The sequence below is a fragment of the Chaetodon trifascialis genome, chromosome 15, assembly GCF_039877785.1.
Source record: "Chaetodon trifascialis isolate fChaTrf1 chromosome 15, fChaTrf1.hap1, whole genome shotgun sequence".
NCBI classification, from domain to species: Eukaryota; Metazoa; Chordata; class Actinopteri; order Chaetodontiformes; family Chaetodontidae; genus Chaetodon; species Chaetodon trifascialis.
In genome coordinates this window covers 22,775,193-22,794,493 of record NC_092070.1, presented here as the reverse complement: position 1 = coordinate 22,794,493, position 19,301 = coordinate 22,775,193, and the positions used below count along the sequence as shown (strand labels likewise).

The following is a 19,301-nucleotide window of genomic DNA, read 5'->3' as shown; positions in this document are numbered from 1 at the left end:
ACATACGTGGTCTGGAAATGTAAATAAACAACCCTGGAGAATAACTGGAGACCAGCGCTGACAGCGTTACAACCCGTCACTTATTTTCAGTTGCCTGCAGTGTGGCTACAGTAATGCATCAGTGCACATGAACGTCCACCAGGTGGAGCCACGCTCGCTCCTTTGTCGTTTGGAAAATGCCGTGACATTGCAGATATGAAGAGACGATAACAGACAGACCCTCCAGAAAGCTCCCTCCATCCTAAAGGAAAGGGCTCGTCTCTATCTGTACACATAGACCAGTGTCATTATTAGGATCCACAGTAACAGTAATCATAATAATCAGTATATAACAATACAGGTAATCCATTATAAACAGCTCATTGACAGGCTATCCGGCACCTGCGTTATATCAAAAAGACTGAATTTTGTTTAGTTAGCGATGTAATCATACATCATGTCTTTTTTTTTTTTTCATTTAACATACAGACAAAAGGACAGACCAATTTTTCTGGCCAGGTTCCACTCCTGTCACATGGTTTTCAGAGAAACACCTCCCTTCCACCTTCTTTCTCCCTTCTGTCCAATCTGTTTCCCAGTTCACAGCGCGGACAGACTGGACGAGGAGGGCAGGTGGAGGCAGGTCGCCGTCTCGCGGCCATGTTTCAGACAGCAGAGGTCAGGTCTCGGATGTTACAGCTACTGTTATGGCACCCTGAGAAGTGGGAGACCCAGGATGTTGGAGCGAGGCCCTCCGTTACAGCGGATCAGAGAGCCGTTTCACCGAACGCAGATCGACCGCACTGTTACGTATCCTTCGGCTGATAATGCATAGATAGACCAGTGGTAGTCACGAGGTATTCACATGCCCGCCAACATTCCCCACTGCGGTCGCAAATGTCTTTCCCACGTGTCTAAAAAAAGTGGTTACATTAAATGATCAAAAGCATTCTTAGTTAGGGTCACAAAAGGTCAGACAGCTCTACATTAGCACTGAATCCAATGTCAGTGGCTTTTTTTCTGTTGTTCACATACACATGGACGAAGCTAAGCAAACACACGTCTTTGATATCAATCTGAAGCGCCGCGCCGGGCCAAGCCAGGCCGAGCCGGGCCGGGCCGAGCCGGGCCAAGCCAGGCCGAGCCAGGCCGGGCTGAGCCGAGCCGGGCCGAGCCGGGCTGAGCCAGGCTGGGCCGGCCCAGGCTGAGCTGAGCCGGCGTCCCTCTCTCGTAATTCGCTTTGGCTGTGAAAGAGAGCGGCAGCTTTTATGTGGCGAACCATCAACCTCGTCTCTGTTTTTCTTTAACATACTGTGTCTGTATCAAAAATGAATCCGGGTATATGGTTTGCTCTGTATGTATATATAATCTACATACATGTATTTACATTATTTATATGGACTTTAAATACGCTTCTGAATTGTAGTTTACTTTGATCCAAAGCCCTTTTGAGAACGATGAACAGTGCAGTTTGTTTGATAGTGATCTATTGCCTCTGATCTGATCTGTTCAATCATCTTCCTGTAGTGGTGAACCCCTTTGAACCCTCCCCATCCCCCAACAACCCACACGGTCATTTCCATCTGAGTGATGCGGGCTGAGGATGACTATGATTCGCTAATGCTATGAGACTTCAGCTACTTTCATGCATTTTTTTTTCTGTTTCATTCAGCGGCCAAAAATACATTAGTTTCAGCTTCTACATTGTTCCACGGTCATAGTCGGTAATGAACGCTGTGTCAGTGTGAGGAGGAGGGCGGTGGCGGCGGTGGGGGGTGTGCAGTCTGAAGCTAGCGTACGTGATAGAGACTGTGGGAAACCCTCCTTCACGATGAGTCAGTGCGAGCACAGGAAGCAGAGGATGTGCTACACCTCAGACGCTGCTAATTTGGCAAGATGAAGTGGGGCTGACGGGATTGGCAACTAGTCAGTGGGCGGCAGCGACTGTTGGCATGGGAAACAAGTGCAATGTCATTAAGAAAGTGAGGTCTTCCTCTGGAAAACAAGTCCCACTTCAGCCGCCGATCTCAAGCAAGAGCAGTTACTGAAGAGCAGCAGCTGAAAGAACAGAGGAACACAGTCGCACAACAATCATGGACGTTCGCACAGAACGGATTTAACTTCACACGACAGGAGGGCGCGGGGGTTCATTCCTGTTTGGCAAGGCCAGCTTAATAAAACACTACTGTCTAACCTCTGCTCGGCTTAAAAAAGTGCAAGTCAAGCTCTGTGAAAGAGCACAAATCCAGCTGCAGAGCAAAAGCAGCGCGTTCGAATAAGAAAGCATAAAGTGGCAATAATGTGCCCTGTTCGGCGGCAATAATGGCTGACCCTTAAAAGAGCGTCAGGATGTAGAGTCAGAGGAGCAGTCAACATCCAAATACATGAAAGCAGTTTTCATTCAAGCTGGAGAAAACGTACAAACATCCTCAGAAGAGGGCTGCACGTCGTTCTTGGTGCTGATGAGTGTGAGCGTTACGTCGATGGCGATGCCTGGAAGCCAATCTTTCTCTACAATATGACCGTGACTGAGGAGTCAAAAACCGCTGGGAAAAAAGTGCGTGGGGAGAAAATGAGGAGCTAATCCTCGGGATTTGCACGGTTTCAATAAAACAGAAGATCTTCTCTGACCTCTAACTCGATCTGTCAGCCGGTGATCCTGCACAGCGGCGGCGTAAACCGTTCAGGCAGCTGACAGACACACAGCTCCACCTGCACAGCACATAAACACCACTGGATAAAAGCAGCAGAAATAAAACACACGTATACTTCATTACAGTACTTTGTGCACATTGTGCCGACATGCAGGTCAGTTCCACCTGCAGTTTATCTAAACAGGAACTTCAAATTGCACATTGTCAGCTTATCTGTCAGTGCAGCTTGAGCCACATGAGCATCCAGATCCAACGCAAACATGTTGAGTCATTTCAGTGTAAACCTGCCTGTTCATGCACATATACAATTTAAACTGAAGACAACACTTAGTTTACAACTTTAAAGTTAGAAAACCTCATTTTCCATCACAGGGAACAGCGGTGACAATCGTCCTGGTTGCCATAAACACACAAGAATAAACACGTCGGACTCTGCCGACGGACGTCCACGAGCACAAAGTTTGGCAAACACTTACGCAACAACGCAAACTGTAAACGTGTGCACTTTCTTACCTGATTAAAAACGCCTGAATTTCATTGGCACTGAGCTCGGGTGCAAACAAAGCCGTTAACACTGCGCGATTGATTCCAACGTGCGGTCCAGGACGCCTACAGCAACTCGCTGCCAACATGCTAGCGCTCAGGAATGAACCCCCTCACCCATCTTCACTTCCTCATCACCTTGTGACCGAGAGGACAAATCAGACGGACGCATGAAGAACGTGGCACAAAACAAGGAAAGACGGACAGAACAAGTAAAACTCAGCTGGACGCAGTGAAGACATGAGCGCTTTGTGCCGCTCACAGTGTGCACGTGTAGTATAAAAATATATGAGCGTGTCGTCCGTGTGATGTGCGTGATGGATATGGATGTGCTGCATAGGTAGCAACAGTGACATCTGAGAGGACTTGAGCATGTGATATCGTTTAGCCACAGACCGTCTTATCTAACCACACGACTAATGCTCAAGTTAAACTTCTATTAGCAAGTGAAGGCTTTGAACTTTCCTCTCAGCCTTCACTTAAGACTTTATACTGTTAAATACTCGTAAAATTTACCGTTTAAAGTATTTCCATTTTGCTGCACGCGCGCGTGTGTGTGTGTGTGTGTGTGTGTGTGTGTGTGTCCGTGTACACCTGTGCGTCCATGTTTGCAGACAGTCAAAATGCTTGTGCGTGTCACTTGACATACTTCTGCCAGCATTCACACAAAGTACCAAGATGGACGAAGATATGGACATTCTGAGTTTGAGGGCGTGAGGTGGACGCGTGCACGGGCAACACGTCGTCTCGCCTCGCGGCGTCAGTTCCCCCTCATTTCCACTCCTTCCCCTTCCCTCTCCAGACACCCCCCCTCCCCCCAGAGGTCCTTGAACCTCCCAGTGTTCGTCATGAGGGGGGTGGGGGCTGCAGGGGGTCAGTCTGAGGGACAGTTGTAGCTGTTGATCCACAGCAGGTCGTCCAGCACGCCCCAGTGCAGGTAAAGGATGGAGCCCACCACCAGTACATGCATGATCTGGTGGCTGTTGCACCAATAGTCAAAGAGGCCCGGGCGGAAGCGCTCTGGGATGCGCGTGATGTTGATGACCCCGCCCAGCACGGCCAGCGCGTCCATCATGAGGAAGTGGCGTAGCGAGGTGGGGCTGCCGCCGCCCACGCCCACCCAGCGCAGCAGGAAGAAGGAGAAGCGGAACAGCGCCTGCCAGGCGAAGGAGCGCAGCCGGCGAACGCTGCTCCGAGCCGTGACGGCGCAGTAGATGGCGTGGCTGGACAGGAGGATGTAGACTAAGAGGGCCACGGTGCGGATGAACGGGTAGCACAGCAGCGTGCTGTAGACGATGGGCAGCGCTCCTGAGGGGGGAAACACACAAAGGAGATTCAGCTCAGGGATGGAGCGAGGCGACGCCTGGTGCACGCCACGACGCCGTCGAAAAACCCGAGTGACACCGCGGCTCTCTGAGGTCGACGGCAACACTCCATTCATGTCAAAGCTCTTTAAAAAACTGCAAACTTTGGGGGAATCTTTTCAGCGATATCCAAACAAAATAAACTCTGAAAAATACATTTCTTACAATATTTAACATTTAACAATTATTCCTTTAGTTCTTCTTTTAAGCAAAGATGACAACAAACGTCTGATTCCAGCCTCTCAAATGTGACAATTTGCTTTTTCCATTAATTCATATCACAGTAAACTCAACATCTTTGGATATTGGACAGTTTTTTCGGACAAAGCCAACGATTTGAAGGCTTCCTCTTTGCCAAATTTTCAAACCAATGATAGTTAGACTTGATATGATTCAAGAGAAGTTTAAATCTGAGCTAAGAGATCAAGACTCATGTCACAATATTAACTACTGCTGTATCATCAGAAAGTGTGAGTGCGTACAGCGCAGTGAACTATGGCCCCTGTCATTTTTAATAGGCCAATACAGGCACAACGTAGAGATCAATAATCATTTCGGAGCTTGGATCATTGCTTGTATTGGATCAATTGACTCTGTAGATACTGGTACACCTCCAAGCAAAACACTTACACAGTAAATCATTGACAATCAATGAAGAAAGATTCCACCCTCAACGCAAACAGAGACGGCCGCAAAATGACAAACAGGGAGGAAATGTGCTGATCTTTGCACGCGGCGCCTTACCCAGCGTGTTGATCATGCAGATTCCACACACGTCGAGTTTGAGGAGGGTGTGGTAGACGGGTTCCCCTCCCTCATGGTTCATGAAGAGGTGATAGAGCACAGAGCCCAGCTGCGGCGACAGGCAAGCCAGGAAGTGCACCACGCCCAGCCACGTGACGCTGATCTGAGACCAGGGAATGTTGAGAGGCAGCAGCACCAGGAAGCAAACCAGAGGGATGCCTGTAGAGAGGAAGTGCAGAGAGACGGAGGCGGCGCGGCTGTTAGAGGCCGAGGCTCGACATGCAAACTGACCTGAAACACCAGCGTTCACCTCTAGTTTACCCTCTGTGCAATCCTTTGTCACTGTCTTCTGTATGTTTTGAGAGTAAAGCAGCACATTTTGAAGGATTATTTAGAGCTGGGAGTTTCTTTCTGGGCGTCCAGCGATTGACAGAAATCAAAGGCCGAGGCAACGTCCGCGCCGAACAGCCCGGAAACTTCGCCAAAGCCAAACGAAGGCGTCGCGCTTACTGTGATGGATGGTCTAGCTCAGGACTTTGGAGGCTCGTGGACGTCGTTTCTCAACCTGCACAGGAAAGAGTCGCCGCAGCACGCCGCAGCACACTTCCCACAATGCTGAGTGTGTGCAGACACCAGCAAGAATAATGTGGAGCAGAGTGGAAAGCCTCATGATTGGCAGAAATGTATCAGCGCTTCCCTTTGAGGGAACGACGGGGCTGCCGCTAAGCTCTTATTTTGATGCAGCGACGGGCCGTGTTGCTAATGGCCACATCGCTCCAATTTAAGTTTCTCCATCGGGGAGGGAGGAGGTGTTCGCTGCTATCTGAGCACAATCCAGACCTTGAAACTTGATCCTCTTACTACAATCATTTATCTCTCTATGGCACGCGTAATGCACTCCCTCCCCCCCCTTTTTTTGCCCACTCTGCCTTTCCCAATGTCAAGGCGATCATCCCAGCCAGGTGATACAGGCCACGCCATCTACTGTAACACATCTATTTTAAGTGTGTTATCTTTGGTCCTCCCCCGCCCGGCCGGAGCGACCGGCCGCCCTCAGCCCCTCTCCGGGTTGGGTACCTCGTCTTCTCCGCGGGCAGGATGTTTTGACTTTACATGCAAAACAAACCAGCTCATGAAACCTCACTGAAATGTTACAACACATGTTTAACTCGCGTTACAAGCACAGCTCGAATCCCGTCTTCTAAAATTGGAAAATTGGACAAAAGCTCATTGGATTAAACATCACTTCCTTATATAGGCAGTGACATTAAGGGTGCATTCGAGGTCACGTGCTCAGCTGACGTCACTGGAGGGTAACAGCGGCGTCCAGGGCCACTTCCCCGATGATCACTGCTGCAGTTTGCTCTGTGACTGCTGGCAGCTGGAGAGCCGTGAAATAATGACCTTCACAATGAGGAAGTTGTCAGATTCTCTGAAGTCGGTGAGCGTGCAGATGATGTACTTCAATCAAAGCAAAGCAAACACGGCACGCTGCTGTGTGCCGTCCTATAGGCCGTCTAATTATATCAGTCTGAAAACCGAATGACGACATGCAGATCGCTAACAAGCTGACACGTCACTCTCACCTCTGGCTGCACAGATTAACACATTACTGCAATTAATTCTGCCTTGTGCCAACCTATTAAAAGAATGGCATATTGTTGTGTAACCGGAATATTTTGGACCAGATGAAAAAGTCTCTCCTGGCTCAGCTGAAGTCTTTACGTCAAACTGTTAGTGGAGGAACGTTAAAATATGGCTGAAACGGTTTAAAGAGGATGTGTGTGCTCACCATCGCCAGCCGGGTTTTAAAGGACCACTGTGGGAACTTTTAAAGTGACCGAGTGCGTGAGCAGCGATGGAGGAACTATTCAGATGTCACCCATCGGTTTGTGGACTACCGCTCTGAAGTCTCACGTTTGGCATTTCGGCCCTCGCCGTCTTGGTTCTTTGCAGCCACCATACTCAGACGAGAGGGTGGAGCGAGGGGTAGATGTGACTGTGCAGTGGCAACTTGTCAAACACATAGTAGAAATGCCCTAAAACACACAGTCTTCTCAACTATTTGACTCTACATGGAAACTTAATTCACTAAATGAGCATCTTGCTGTACTGAAGAACACTTTAAACTAGCCACTGAGAACATGAACTCGTAAATAAAATGTTTACTGAGGTAATAAATCACGCCAGAAGTCGGTTCATTTTCTCATAAACAGCCGGTGAAGGAATGCAGGTTTGAGGCACTTCCTCATTGGCTTTACTTTTCACACCTGGAGGCTACATCCACTTCTTTCCTGCATTTAAAATGTTATTCCAGTACGTAGTGAAAGTATTTGTTATGCACACAAACACCGAGTGGTTGAAGCTCCTCACATGAGGTTTTGCTGCTTTTCTTGGTCACATTTCACAGAAAACTGAATATGAACACCTGGTGCAGGAGATGACCTGAGGATATATAATTAGTGACTTTCCACCACCAGTGACAGATGTGTTGGGGTTACGCCCGTCATCAGACCTGCTATCACTTTCAAACTGATTGACAGGTGTTTTAATACCTGAAAAAACAATGTCTTCAATGTCTTAACAGGCTTAGATTATATAGAAGACATGAAATTCATCTTTTGCATCATTAAGACTCGTTTTTTTCATATGATGAATTCAGCTGAGATGCATGTGGTCAGAAATTAAGGGTTTAAGTCATGTGTGCAAGCTGTGCAGGCTTCAGTGCAGAGTCTGTCCCTGCAGGTAGTGTCTGCAGGTTCATACTCAAAGTCACACCGGATACTGAAGTCTCACCTGCTGACTAATGCTGATTGTACTCACCGTGAGTGTATATGTTTCCAAGTTCATTGTGCAGGTAAAACAGGCTTCTGATGCAGTCCTGCACGGAGGAGATCGGCCGGTATCCCGTTAAAACGTACTTGTTAAACTGAAGATGTGGAGGTGAGCTCGCCCAGTCCAGCAGCCTGGGTCCGTTTAAAAATGCCATAGCAAACACGACCGTTAAAAGGACCCCGCCGAACAGGTAGAAAACAGACTGTACACCTATGTACACGTTCAGTAAGATTATTGCGACTAAAACCTTATGGGATACCATTTGTGTTGGCATTTGTTTAGGGCTTCTATATTGTGCTGTTAGCCTCTTAGCTTGGCGCTACAAGCTCACGTCAAGTCTCTGAGCGCTAACTTCACCCGGCGACGGTGTTATCCGCGCCGCCGCTGCTCGCTCTGAACCGCCGGTACCGGTGTGAGTGTCATCCGCAAGGCTGGAGACAGACACGGCCAGCCACGTACATGGTGCAAGCTCGGGACGGTCATTACATTTGGCATCTAGAAACTGTCTGTGCGGCACCTCAAGGCGTAGAGCGGCAGAGAAAGGCTGCCCGTCATGTTAGAGCCACTTCCTCGGTAGTTAGCATTCCGGTGCAGCAGCGCAGGCTTGAACGCGTCCCGCGCAGGGATGCTGTGGGTGTCTGAGTGCGAGCCGCGCGTCCATCCAACTCCGGAGGATGCTAGCTTGATCCTTGCGGTCGGATTTGTAATAGAGGTCTAGCAGGTCATACCTTTACTTTAATGAAAGGAAACGGGCGACATGTCCGTCTGATGCTGGCTAGCTTTCGTAATGCTGTTAAAAAACAGAGGAGATCCGTGATTCTGGAGCGGAGATTTTGGGAAGGACCGCGGGCTAGCAAGCCGGGCAGTCGGCTACCGATGTCCTGTGACTTGGGGTGAAGAGGCCGGCTGACTCCAGACACACGCGGGCCGGTCCGTAAAGCTTATCTTCAGTTTCTTCAACATCTCTTTTAACCTAATATAATCCACCATTATTTCTGTCTAGCTGTATTCCTTGAAATGCGGAGTCTTCCCTGGCGGCCTCGCGTCCCCTGCATCGCCCCTACACAAATGACAAGCTACGTGGAATAACAAGAAGGAAACTTCCGGTTATTATTTTCAAAATAAAATATACCTCCATGAGCATACCACATTGTTCGGCTACAAAATTCACACGTTGAAATAAAGACTTTACTTGGTGCCACTTCTGGCTTAGATGTGTTTGTCCCTGGAACATTGTAGGTTCAAGTCTATATTTTAGGATGAGAAATATGTCAAAAGTTGCTGTGAAGGCCCCTGTAGTGGACCTAGTTGCTGGAGTTATATGAATTATAAATTTCACACGGCGCCAGATTTTGTTTGTGGTCATTTGATTAAATTCAACTTCTATAAAGAATGTCCACAGTGCGAAAAAAATGAACTCAAAATCATAAATGTGGGGACCTTCTACAACACAGGGCCCAGGACCGCAGGACCCATCTGAATTGCTGGTGTATTGGAATGAACCAAATTACCCAAATCAACAGACACACATTGAAACTGGGACTTTAGGCAAGTCTGGGGCCCTAAACCAGCAGCCGACTGATAATCCAGCTTTCTCATAAGAAAAAAGAAAAAATAACTGACATATTAAGAGATCGAATTTTATTTTGAAGGCAAACTCGTTTAACTTCTGGTCTTATTCTACTTGACTGAGACTGGTTTCATGCTGCTTGGCTGCATTTAGCAGACTGAATGCCAACACACAGAGCTACAGCTGCCTTCAATACAGGCGGAAATATTGCATTTACCACCTGAGCTCACACGGTAAACAGAGAGAACATGTTTACCATTTGCCAGTTAAAAAAAACAGATATGTTCATCACAGCAACAACATGTCTTTCCTTTATGTAACAACACTATTATTGCAGATAAAAATTGAGGTCAGCCTTTCGAGAACGCCAAGGCCAAGATGTTAAACCTAAGTTATGATTATATCAGAAAACAAAATTATATTATGAGATCTTGTTATGACTGTGATTCATTGTGGAATAAAACACTGAAAGCTGCAGGTCTATAAATGAGTCATCATTCAGACGCATGATAATTTGAGTGCAGTGCTTAATCTCATATCTCGTATGCTTCATATCGATTGATGTCTAATTTCAAGAAAATAGGGGTCAGTTTTGTTATTATAACCACACAAAAGCAATAGATGCACTTGGATTAAGAAGTTTCCAAGGGGTACATGAAGGCAGCACGTGATACCTGTAATCCTCCAATGGAAGAGGTATGTTGAGGAGCTGGATGAAGCACACCACCTCCACCTCTCCCCCCTCTCTGCTTCCTGGAACTTTATGACATGCAGCAACGCCTCTGTGGCACTGTCAAGACCCCCCACCCCCCCCCAGTATGGACGAGCCACAAGTCACATGTTCATCAGATGTGGTGATGAATGACTCCTGCTTCTGCAGAAAGTGGTGAGAAGTGAAGAGCACAACAGTATTTTCTGAGTATGTTTCAGTTAGTTTGTCTTCTGGTCCTTTGTGCTAATAAAATGTTTTTAATGTGAATGAACTGATGCATTTATTTCTCTTTTTTTTTTCTCCTTTCCTCTCAGTTCATTTCAAATACCTTAACTTTTCCGTATTAAATACATTTTTTTTCAAGTTAAAAATACTTAAAATGTATGATATGACTTTAGTTTCACGCTAATTCTTATCATATAAAACAAAAGAAATCATCTTATGTTAGCGGTCTTCAGAAAAGTTCTGTTTGAGGGTGACATCATCCCACCTGTCAGAGTTGAGAACAAACAGTCAAACCACTTGTTTTTTTCCAGGCGTTGTCTTGAACACCACTGTCATTGCAGGGCCCAATCACATCTCGCCCTGCTAGTCTTTAAAAACACGAAGAACCGATATTGATTCCCACAGTCAGATTCACGACGCAGCATGAACACACAAGACAAAGGTGAGCCTAAGCTGATTTGCTTCTTTTTGAAATATTCTCAAATGTTATTTGAAAATACAACAACGGACTTCGGAATATATAAAAACAATGATGATGATAACAATAACTACTGCACGAATAACTTTTATATACACCCACAGTGTTACAAAGTGATTCACAATAAGAAGACAAGGACCAAAAAGGTAAAATCCAAAACGAGTGTTTCAGCTCATCTTCAGGTTTGTACCAGGATCTAGAGATGCACCTGAAAGCACTTCAGACAGAAGGTTTGCAGCCGCGTAAAATACTGCTTTCAAAAACCAAACGGGATTGCAGTCGGATGGGGAGGTGGACGAGTTTGAATGTGCTGCAAAGTGACTGAAGATGGTGTTAATCTTAATCACAATTATCTAATTCAATTTTGCACACTCAATATTCAGTATATAATGAAATTCTAATATAATATAATATAATATAATATAATATAATATAATATAATATAATATAATATAATATAATATAATATAATATATAACAATTTCCCCTCGGGGATCAATAAAGGAACACTGATTCTGAACTGTGGACTAACTGCTTTTGATTAAGTTGTGGTGGTGTTTGAACAAACGGCCTCACTTGCTCATGTTTGCCCAACTCAAATGTTTCATTTTCAGGATAAAACATCCGTTTGCAGCCATCACCAAACAGCAACATGCTGCTGAATATTTGCGTCCATGCTGCTCTCATGCTGTCCCTCCCTCAGTGGACGGATCAATCATGCACAGACGGGACACCCAAACAGTGCCTGGATGCAGAATTCGCTCCCGGTACCAATTTGGCCGGGGAAGGCTTCGACATCATCAAAATGGAACGTAAGGGAGCCTTCGTGATCGACATGAATCAGTGGAAACGCAAGGACAAGGCATGCACCCTGTGCAGCAACCCCTACCTGGAGAACAAAAAGCAGAAGCTCCCCCTGTCAGTGGTGGACTGGAGGCCAAATCAGTCCTGCAGCAAGAGAGTGGCCAGTAAACTGCACCGATCCAGCGAGTCTCTGGTCAGTTCCAGCACCTCGACTGTTGAAAACAACTGGCAGGTCAACCTAGATCTGAAAATAGGAAATAAAGGCAGCTCTTTGATGCTGGCTGGTACCCATTCTAAACTGGCTGATTACTCCATGGAAAAAACCAAGAACGACAAGTTTAGCTTCACAAGCAACAGCATGTCCTGTGAGTACTACAGGTAAGAAGACGAGGAGGGGGTGAAGGTAAATTCAATACTGTTATGCACTTGTTTCCTACCGGTCTGTTTCTCATTGTCGGTGTCTCACAGCTATCGAGTGTCCATCACCCCCAAGTTGCACAAAGAATTTCGCAAAGCAGTGAATCTGCTCCCAAAAACCTACAGCGCTGAAAACAAGCAACGATTTTACAAGCTGATTGACAACTTTGGCACCCATTACATCACCAAGGTGAACCCAGAAGCTTGGACCAAAAACAAAAATTGTCAGCAAATTCAAGCATTACTGAAATCATACAAGGTGTTCAATCATTGCAGGTGAAGTTGGGAGGAAGTGTCCAGTCTGTGACCAGCATCAGGCAGTGCCAGGCCAGCCTGCAGGGCCTCAGCGTGGAGGAGGTGCAGATGTGTCTGGAAGTTGAGGCGTCCGCCAGCGTCAAGGCCACAGTTAAAACTCAATCAAAACACTGCCAGAAGGACATTGACAAGATGGCGAGTAAGTCATCCTTCTCCAGCCTCTTCAACGACAGGTAATGAACGTTTTCTCACATATTTGGTCATGTTTTCTATTTAATTGCCCTCCTGACTCACTATTCTCAACACTGAAAAGGCCAAACATTGGACCACTTAAAGACCTGAACTGAAATATGTCAGATTTCAAATTAACCCTCCAGATTCAAGACCCGTGATACGTGCAAAGCAATGGTGTAAGACTTTCGAAATCATGTGAGGCAATATTGATTTCAATTATAATAAACAACCTCACTGAAAGTTAGACCCTTAGTCTGGCTCAGCTCGCTAAGCAACCCTCTCCTCTTCAGGTTCACAGAGATAAAGGGGGGTCATACCACAGAGCCAGACCTTCTCTTCTCTGCTGACAAAGATCCATCAGCCTACAAGGAATGGCTGAACACACTGCCTCTGAATCCAGACATTGTCTCGTATTCCCTGGACTCCCTCCATGAGTTGTTACCTACTAACAACCCCGTCAGGAAAAACCTGCGCTCGGCCATCAGCCATTACATCCTGGAGAAAGGCCTGTGGAAGAACTGCAGCGAGAGCTGTCGGGCCGGCATCAAGAGCGACTCGAGGGATCACTGCGTCTGCCAATGCCACAATGACCCCGCTGTAAACCAAGACTGCTGCCCGAGCCGCAAGGGCATGGCACGCGTCATCATAACTGTGCAGCGGGCCTCTGATCTGTGGGGCGACTACTTCACAGCCACGGATGGATACGTGAAGGTGTCCTTCAACGGGATGATGGTCCGGCGCTCTCCTGTCATTCCAAACAACAACAACCCACACTGGGCCATGGTCGTCGACCTGGGCCCCCAGGATTTGTCTGCGGGCAGCAAAGTGAAATTTGAAGTGTGGGATGAGGACAGCAAGTGGGACGACGACCTGCTGGGACAATGTGAGCAAGAACTGTCTGCTGGAGTGAAGGAAGATCTTTGCAACCTGAACCACGGCCAGCTGTTCTACAAGTGGGAGGTGAAATGTGCTCCGAGTCTGAGCGGAGATTCATGCATGGACTACAAACCCTCGCCCATGAGTCAAAGTCTGAAGAGGCTGTATGTGTCCCGCCATGCCCACCCCGTTCCAAAGGCCATCCTGTTAGAGATGGGTGTGTTTGTGGATGAAACGAGCTCACAGAGAAACCAGAGTCAGAAATCTGATGGGATATAACGCCCATGTTTGCTTTACGGCTGCTTATATTCAAGGTATTTGCATCATTTTTGCACTGACGAAGTGAAATCAAGCAACAAGCATTAAGCACAACTGCCGTCCCTTATTAAATCTAATAACCACAAAACATCAGTTAGGGAAGAACTGACGTGTCAAGGAAGTGACTGCAGCTCTACATTAAGGTCTGCATGCAGTGAAAGTCAAATGAGATTTGGCAGAAGTGTGTTTCTTTGTCTCCACATTTGCATCACAGTGCTCGTTAAACTGCAGACCCTGGCCTGGTCTTTAACAGGACCGTGAAGCACATTCAGTCGATCACCTGAAAGCCCACGCGCTCGTCGAAAGGCGTTTGACTCAGTGCAGCTTTGACTCACAGCTTTATTCTCTACCGGCTGTTTCATCTGTGTTTAATTCATGAGCATTTTATTGTTTGCGTGCAGGCTTTTGAAACACGTGTTGGTGTGTTTCATATATTTTAATCACGTTATTGCCTCGCTGATTTTTGGCTTGATGTTTGACTCAAAGTGAAGAATAGAACATTGGAGCTTCATGTCTAGATGACACGTCGAGTCTGTTACACGTGTTTTGCCATCATGTTATAAATGTCGAGAGTGAGGTAGTTTCTCTTCCACTTGCGCTGTTTGTTTACGCAGCGTTTATGCTGCTTTACATAGATTTTTAACGTGTAAATCCATATCACTTTTTATTCATTGTTTTCTTGTTTTCTGCAGTTTGAATGGCCTGTTCTCTGTTCATTTCAGCTCAGTTAAAATCTCCACCTGGGATTTAAATTCAAGTATTCTTCAATAAATGTCATATTCATACGGCTGTCGGTTGTTTGTGTGTTTCATTTTCTTTGCTGCTTGCTAAAATGTTAGCCTAGCTTCTCAGTTTCAGGTGGTCGGTGACTTTGTGTTTGTGATAAACTTAAAATAAAAAAGATCCTTCGTGCGACTGCTCTCCTGGTCTCACTGAGCAAGACCACAGCCCACCCCACTTCAGAGAAATGATAGGTTTGTGGTCTCTGGTTCATTGTTGACTGGAAAGCCAGCCTGACTTTCATGTTGTCACTATTCATTTGAATTTATCTGCAGACATCCAACTCCTCCCCCTCAGCGCTGAGGCTGAAGCTGCTCAACATCAACGAAACCGTCAAACCAAATTGTTTTTCCCCCCCCTGCCTCCACGACCACTGACACCTCACCTCCTCATCACCTCCTGTTCAGTTGCCTTTAACACGCAAAGCACTGATATTCAAGCTCACAGCCAGTTTGACAAAAGCAGCGTGAACAGGCAAGACGAAGGTGAGTCCACAGTGATGTGCTCATGTTTGAATATGCTGACCATCTGTGGGCTGTTTAATACAGCTTTATGAAGTTTGATCCACTATAAACTGTTTGCTGCTGTATCAGTGAGTAATTCTACAGGAAACTTTAGCCCTGTCACATTTCTGAGAGCTGCATTTTCATGATAGAAACATTGGTCTTTAGACAGGATTTAAAACATGACAATTAATGGGAAAGACCTGCAGAAATGGTTAAAATAATCCACAGTCTGGAGGGCATCAGTGGAAAATGTTGTAGCACCTTTGGATTGTTAAGGATGTAGAACAAGGAGGAGTATTTGATGAGTCCATTAAGTCAGAGTCAGGGTGAATCAGTCTGAGATACACACTTGTGTGAATCCATGCAGAGCTACAAAAGCAGTAAAAGATTCTTAAAGTCAGTTTGTGTTTTATTGGTCTCTTCTTTGTGCCAGTGAGGAGATTCATGACAAACTACTAGTGAGAGGACTGACTGACTGACTCACAGAGAGAAACACTCTCCCGAATCCAAGACGACACAAAAGGTTTTAGTTTTGCATTAAAAGCCTGATTCCCAAAAAGTGGGGATGCTGTGTGAAGCCTAAAACAGAATATGATCATTTGCTAGTCCTTTTTTTGACAAATGCAGTTTGTTTGCAAATGATTATATTCTGTTTTTATGTACATTTCACAGAGTGTCCCAACTTCTTTGGAAGCGGGGCTGTAGATCTAATGTGGAAAATGATGCTAATAATGATGGTTGTTCAGATTTTACAGCTAGAGCTTTGCATCTCTGAGGTCTAACAAACATGTTCAGTGCGTGTCCTCCCTCATAAAAGATTAGAAGAAGACCGTGTGTGGACTGTCCTGTTATCTAAAAGTAAACCCAAGTGAGATCATAAAATGGGGTCTTAAAACAGACCACAAGAGATTGTTCTGGTCAAAATTTACTATCAGTCTCAAGTCAGATCCAGGATGCCTCTTTTATTTGTTAAAAGTGTATCACTGCATGTTTGAAGGAAGCAAACACATAACAGTTGACTAAAGAGGGTCTTTACAACCAAGAATTAAAGGTGCACTGATAAACGGCTTCGCTTTACTCAACGTAAATGTTTCGTTTTCAGGATAAAACATCCGTTTGCAGCCATCACCAAACAGCAACATGCTGCTGAATATTTGCGTCCATGCTGCTCTCATGCTGTCCCTCCCTCAGTGGACGGATCAATCATGCACAGACGGGACACCCAAACAGTGCCTGGATGCAGAATTCGCTCCCGGTACCAATTTGGCCGGGGAAGGCTTCGACATCATCAAAATGGAACGTAAGGGGGCCTTCGTGATCGACATGAATCAGTGGAAACGCAAGGACAAGGCATGCACCCTGTGCAGCAACCCCTACCTGGAGAACAAAAAGCAGAAGCTCCCCCTGTCAGTGGTGGACTGGAGGCCAAATCAGTCCTGCAGCATGAGAGTGGCCAGTAAACTGCACCGATCCAGCGAGTCTCTGGTCAGTTCCAGCACCTCGACTGTTGAAAACAACTGGGACGTCAATCTAGACGTTAACGTGGGTCAGAAAGGCGGCTCTGTGATGCTGGCTGGTACCCATTCTAAACTGGCTGATTACTCCATGGAAAAAACCAAGAACGACAAGTTCAGCTTCACGAGCCACAGCATGTCCTGTGAGTACTACAGGTAAGAAGACGAGGAGGGGGTGAAACTTTTCTCCAAACACTCACCTACGTGCAAAAATAAATGTAACCAATAAATGAATGAAATGTAATGCAGTACTGTTGTGGGGCTGATTCATATCAGTCCGTCGCTCATTGTCGGTGTCTCACAGCTATCGAGTGTCCATCACCCCCAAGTTGCACAAAGAATTTCGCAAAGCAGTGAAACAGCTCCCCAAAACCTACAGCGCTGAAAACAAGCAACGATTTTACAAGCTGATTGACAACTTTGGCACCCATTACATCACCAAGGTGAACCCAGAAGCTTGGACCAAAAATGAACATTTTCAGCAAATTCAAGCATTACTGAAATCATACAAGGTGTTCAATCATTGCAGGTGAAGTTGGGAGGAAGTGTCCAGTCTGTGACCAGCATCAGGCAGTGCCAGGCCAGCCTGCAGGGCCTCAGCGTGGAGGAGGTGCAGATGTGTCTGGAAGTTGAGGCGTCCGCCAGCGTCAAGGCCACAGTTAAAACTCAATCAAAACACTGCCAGAAGGACATTGACAAGATGGAGAGTAAGTCATCCTTCTCCAGCCTCTTCAACGACAGGTAATGAACGTTTTCTCACATATTTGGTGACGTTTTCTATTTATTTGCAGGCTTTGAGTGAACACGCTCTAATAATGTTAATATTTCTAGCAACAGAAAAGTCAAATTGGCTCATTTCTTTAAGCAACCCTCTCCTCTTCAGGTTCACAGAGATAAAGGGGGGTCATACCACAGAGCCAGACCTTCTCTTCTCTGCTGACAAAGATCCATCAGCCTACAAGGAATGGCTGAACACACTGCCTCTGAATCCAGACATCGTCTCGTATTCCCTGGACTCCCTCCATGAGTTGTTACCTACTAACAACCCCGTCAGGAAAAACCTACGCTCGGCCATCAGCCATTACATCCTGGAGAAAGGCCTGTGGAAGAACTGCAGCGAGAGCTGTCGGGCCGGCATCAAGAGCGACTCGAGGGATCACTGCGTCTGCCAATGCCACAATGACCCCGCTGTAAACCAAGACTGCTGCCCGAGCCGCAAGGGCATGGCACGCGTCATCATAACTGTGCAGCGGGCCTCTGGTCTGTGGGGAGACCACACCACAGCCACGGATGGATACGTGAAGGTGTCCTTCAACGGGATGATGGTCCGGCGCTCTCCTGTCATTCCAAACAACAACAACCCACACTGGGCCATGGTCGTCGACCTGGGCCCCCAGGATTTGTCTGCGGGCAGCAAAGTGAGATTTGAAGTGTGGGATGAGGACAGCAAGTGGGACGATGACCTGCTGGGACAATGTGAGCAAGAACTGTCTGCTGGAGTGAAGGAAGAGCTCTGTAACCTGCAGCACGGCAAACTATTCTACAAGTGGGAGGTGAAATGTGCTCCGAGTCTGAGCGGAGATTCATGCATGGACTACAAACCCTCGCCCATGAGTCAAAGTCTGAAGAGGCTGTATGTGTCCCGCCATGCCCACCCCGTTCCAAAGGCCATCCTGTTAGAGATGGGTGTGTTTGTGGATGAAACGAGCTCACAGAGAAACCAGAGTCAGAAATCTGATGGGATATAACGCCCATGTTTGCTTTTATTGAGGCTTATGTAGCAACATTTTAATGAGCTGTATTGATTATTGCATGTCACCTGAACAATAAAGGATGTGTGTTCGGGAAGAATGTGTTGACAGAGCAGCTGCATCTCAGTTATGGAGAACAACCCCAGTACTGACCTGTGAAATGTCAGTTTGAAACAATGCAGCTTTCACTTATAAACATATTTATCCTTTTTTTTTCATACTTCTGCATTTACATATTCAAAAAGAAAAACGAGAATGTTTGCAGATTTTATGTATTGCACGTTGGCTTTGAAGCATCTTCTATCTATAGAAACCTTTATGACATCTACTCGTGCATATTAATCACATTAATAAAACACAATATCTGAACCGCTCTTTGGATTTGTTGTTTCATTTTATTACTTTTAGTTTTGATTTGAATATTCATGTTCCATTTGTCTTACGCAGCGTTGCTTGAGCTGCGACAGGAAGTGGTAAAACTTCCTGTGCACGGATGAGGCTTCACTGACACTATTAAAGAGAACAATGTGTGCAGGTAAGCATTATGTAAAACGTTTTCACCCAGAAGCTTCTGCTCAGCATCATCTGACATATACTTTATTAGATTCAAGCAGTAAAGTCAACATTTCAAAATTTATCTTAGAACATGGAGATCACTCTCTTGCACTTAACGTCTATTTATATTCACCACCATTTAGTTCAGTGTTGACAGAATAAGACTGGTGGGGCACTGCAGGATTTG

At 46.2% G+C, this 19,301-nt stretch overlaps 3 protein-coding genes across 3 annotated transcripts; 2 read left to right on the top strand and 1 right to left on the bottom strand.

Annotated features, from left to right (window-relative positions):
* Positions 1–3,502: 3,502 nt before the first annotated feature.
* paqr4a (progestin and adipoQ receptor family member IVa) lies at positions 3,503–9,184 on the bottom strand. The gene is made up of 3 exons (XM_070981343.1): positions 8,108–9,184; positions 5,285–5,503; positions 3,503–4,484 (listed from the first exon to the last, which is right to left on the bottom strand). Exons 1-3 carry the CDS (start codon positions 8,391–8,393, stop codon positions 4,051–4,053), a joined length of 939 nt encoding a protein of 312 aa, XP_070837444.1. The 5' UTR covers positions 8,394–9,184; the 3' UTR covers positions 3,503–4,050.
* Positions 9,185–11,686: 2,502 nt separating this feature from the next.
* On the top strand, positions 11,687–14,098 carry LOC139343735 (perforin-1-like). Its single transcript, XM_070981516.1, is given in 5 exon segments — positions 11,687–11,745; positions 11,747–12,286; positions 12,377–12,515; positions 12,602–12,813; positions 13,105–14,098. Coding segments are annotated over 5 exon segments (1,815 nt in total). The 3' UTR covers positions 13,970–14,098.
* A 1,118-nt stretch (positions 14,099–15,216) lies between these two features.
* LOC139343639 (perforin-1-like) lies at positions 15,217–18,674 on the top strand. Its single transcript, XM_070981388.1, has 5 exons — positions 15,217–15,273; positions 16,397–16,964; positions 17,113–17,251; positions 17,338–17,549; positions 17,692–18,674. Exons 2-5 carry the CDS (start codon positions 16,435–16,437, stop codon positions 18,554–18,556), a joined length of 1,746 nt encoding a protein of 581 aa, XP_070837489.1. The 5' UTR covers positions 15,217–15,273; positions 16,397–16,434; the 3' UTR covers positions 18,557–18,674.
* The last annotated feature ends 627 nt before the right edge of the window (positions 18,675–19,301 follow it).

Bases quoted from the DNA above. Each gene is read 5' to 3' on its own strand.
- paqr4a (XM_070981343.1), bottom strand. From the start codon at position 8,393: ATGCCAACACAAATGGTATCCCATAAGGTTTTAGTCGCAATAATCTTA. The intron at 5,504-8,107 runs GTGAGTACAATC...TCCTCTCTACAG, and splicing joins TGGAAACATATACACTCACG to GCATCCCTCTGGTTTGCTTC. The intron at 4,485-5,284 runs GTAAGGCGCCGC...TTCCCCCCTCAG, and splicing joins CTGCATGATCAACACGCTGG to GAGCGCTGCCCATCGTCTAC.
- LOC139343639 (XM_070981388.1), top strand. From the start codon at position 16,435: ATGCTGCTGAATATTTGCGTCCATGCTGCTCTCATGCTGTCCCTCCCT. The intron at 16,965-17,112 runs GTAAGAAGACGA...GGTGTCTCACAG, and splicing joins ATGTCCTGTGAGTACTACAG to CTATCGAGTGTCCATCACCC. The intron at 17,252-17,337 runs GTGAACCCAGAA...CAATCATTGCAG, and splicing joins GCACCCATTACATCACCAAG to GTGAAGTTGGGAGGAAGTGT.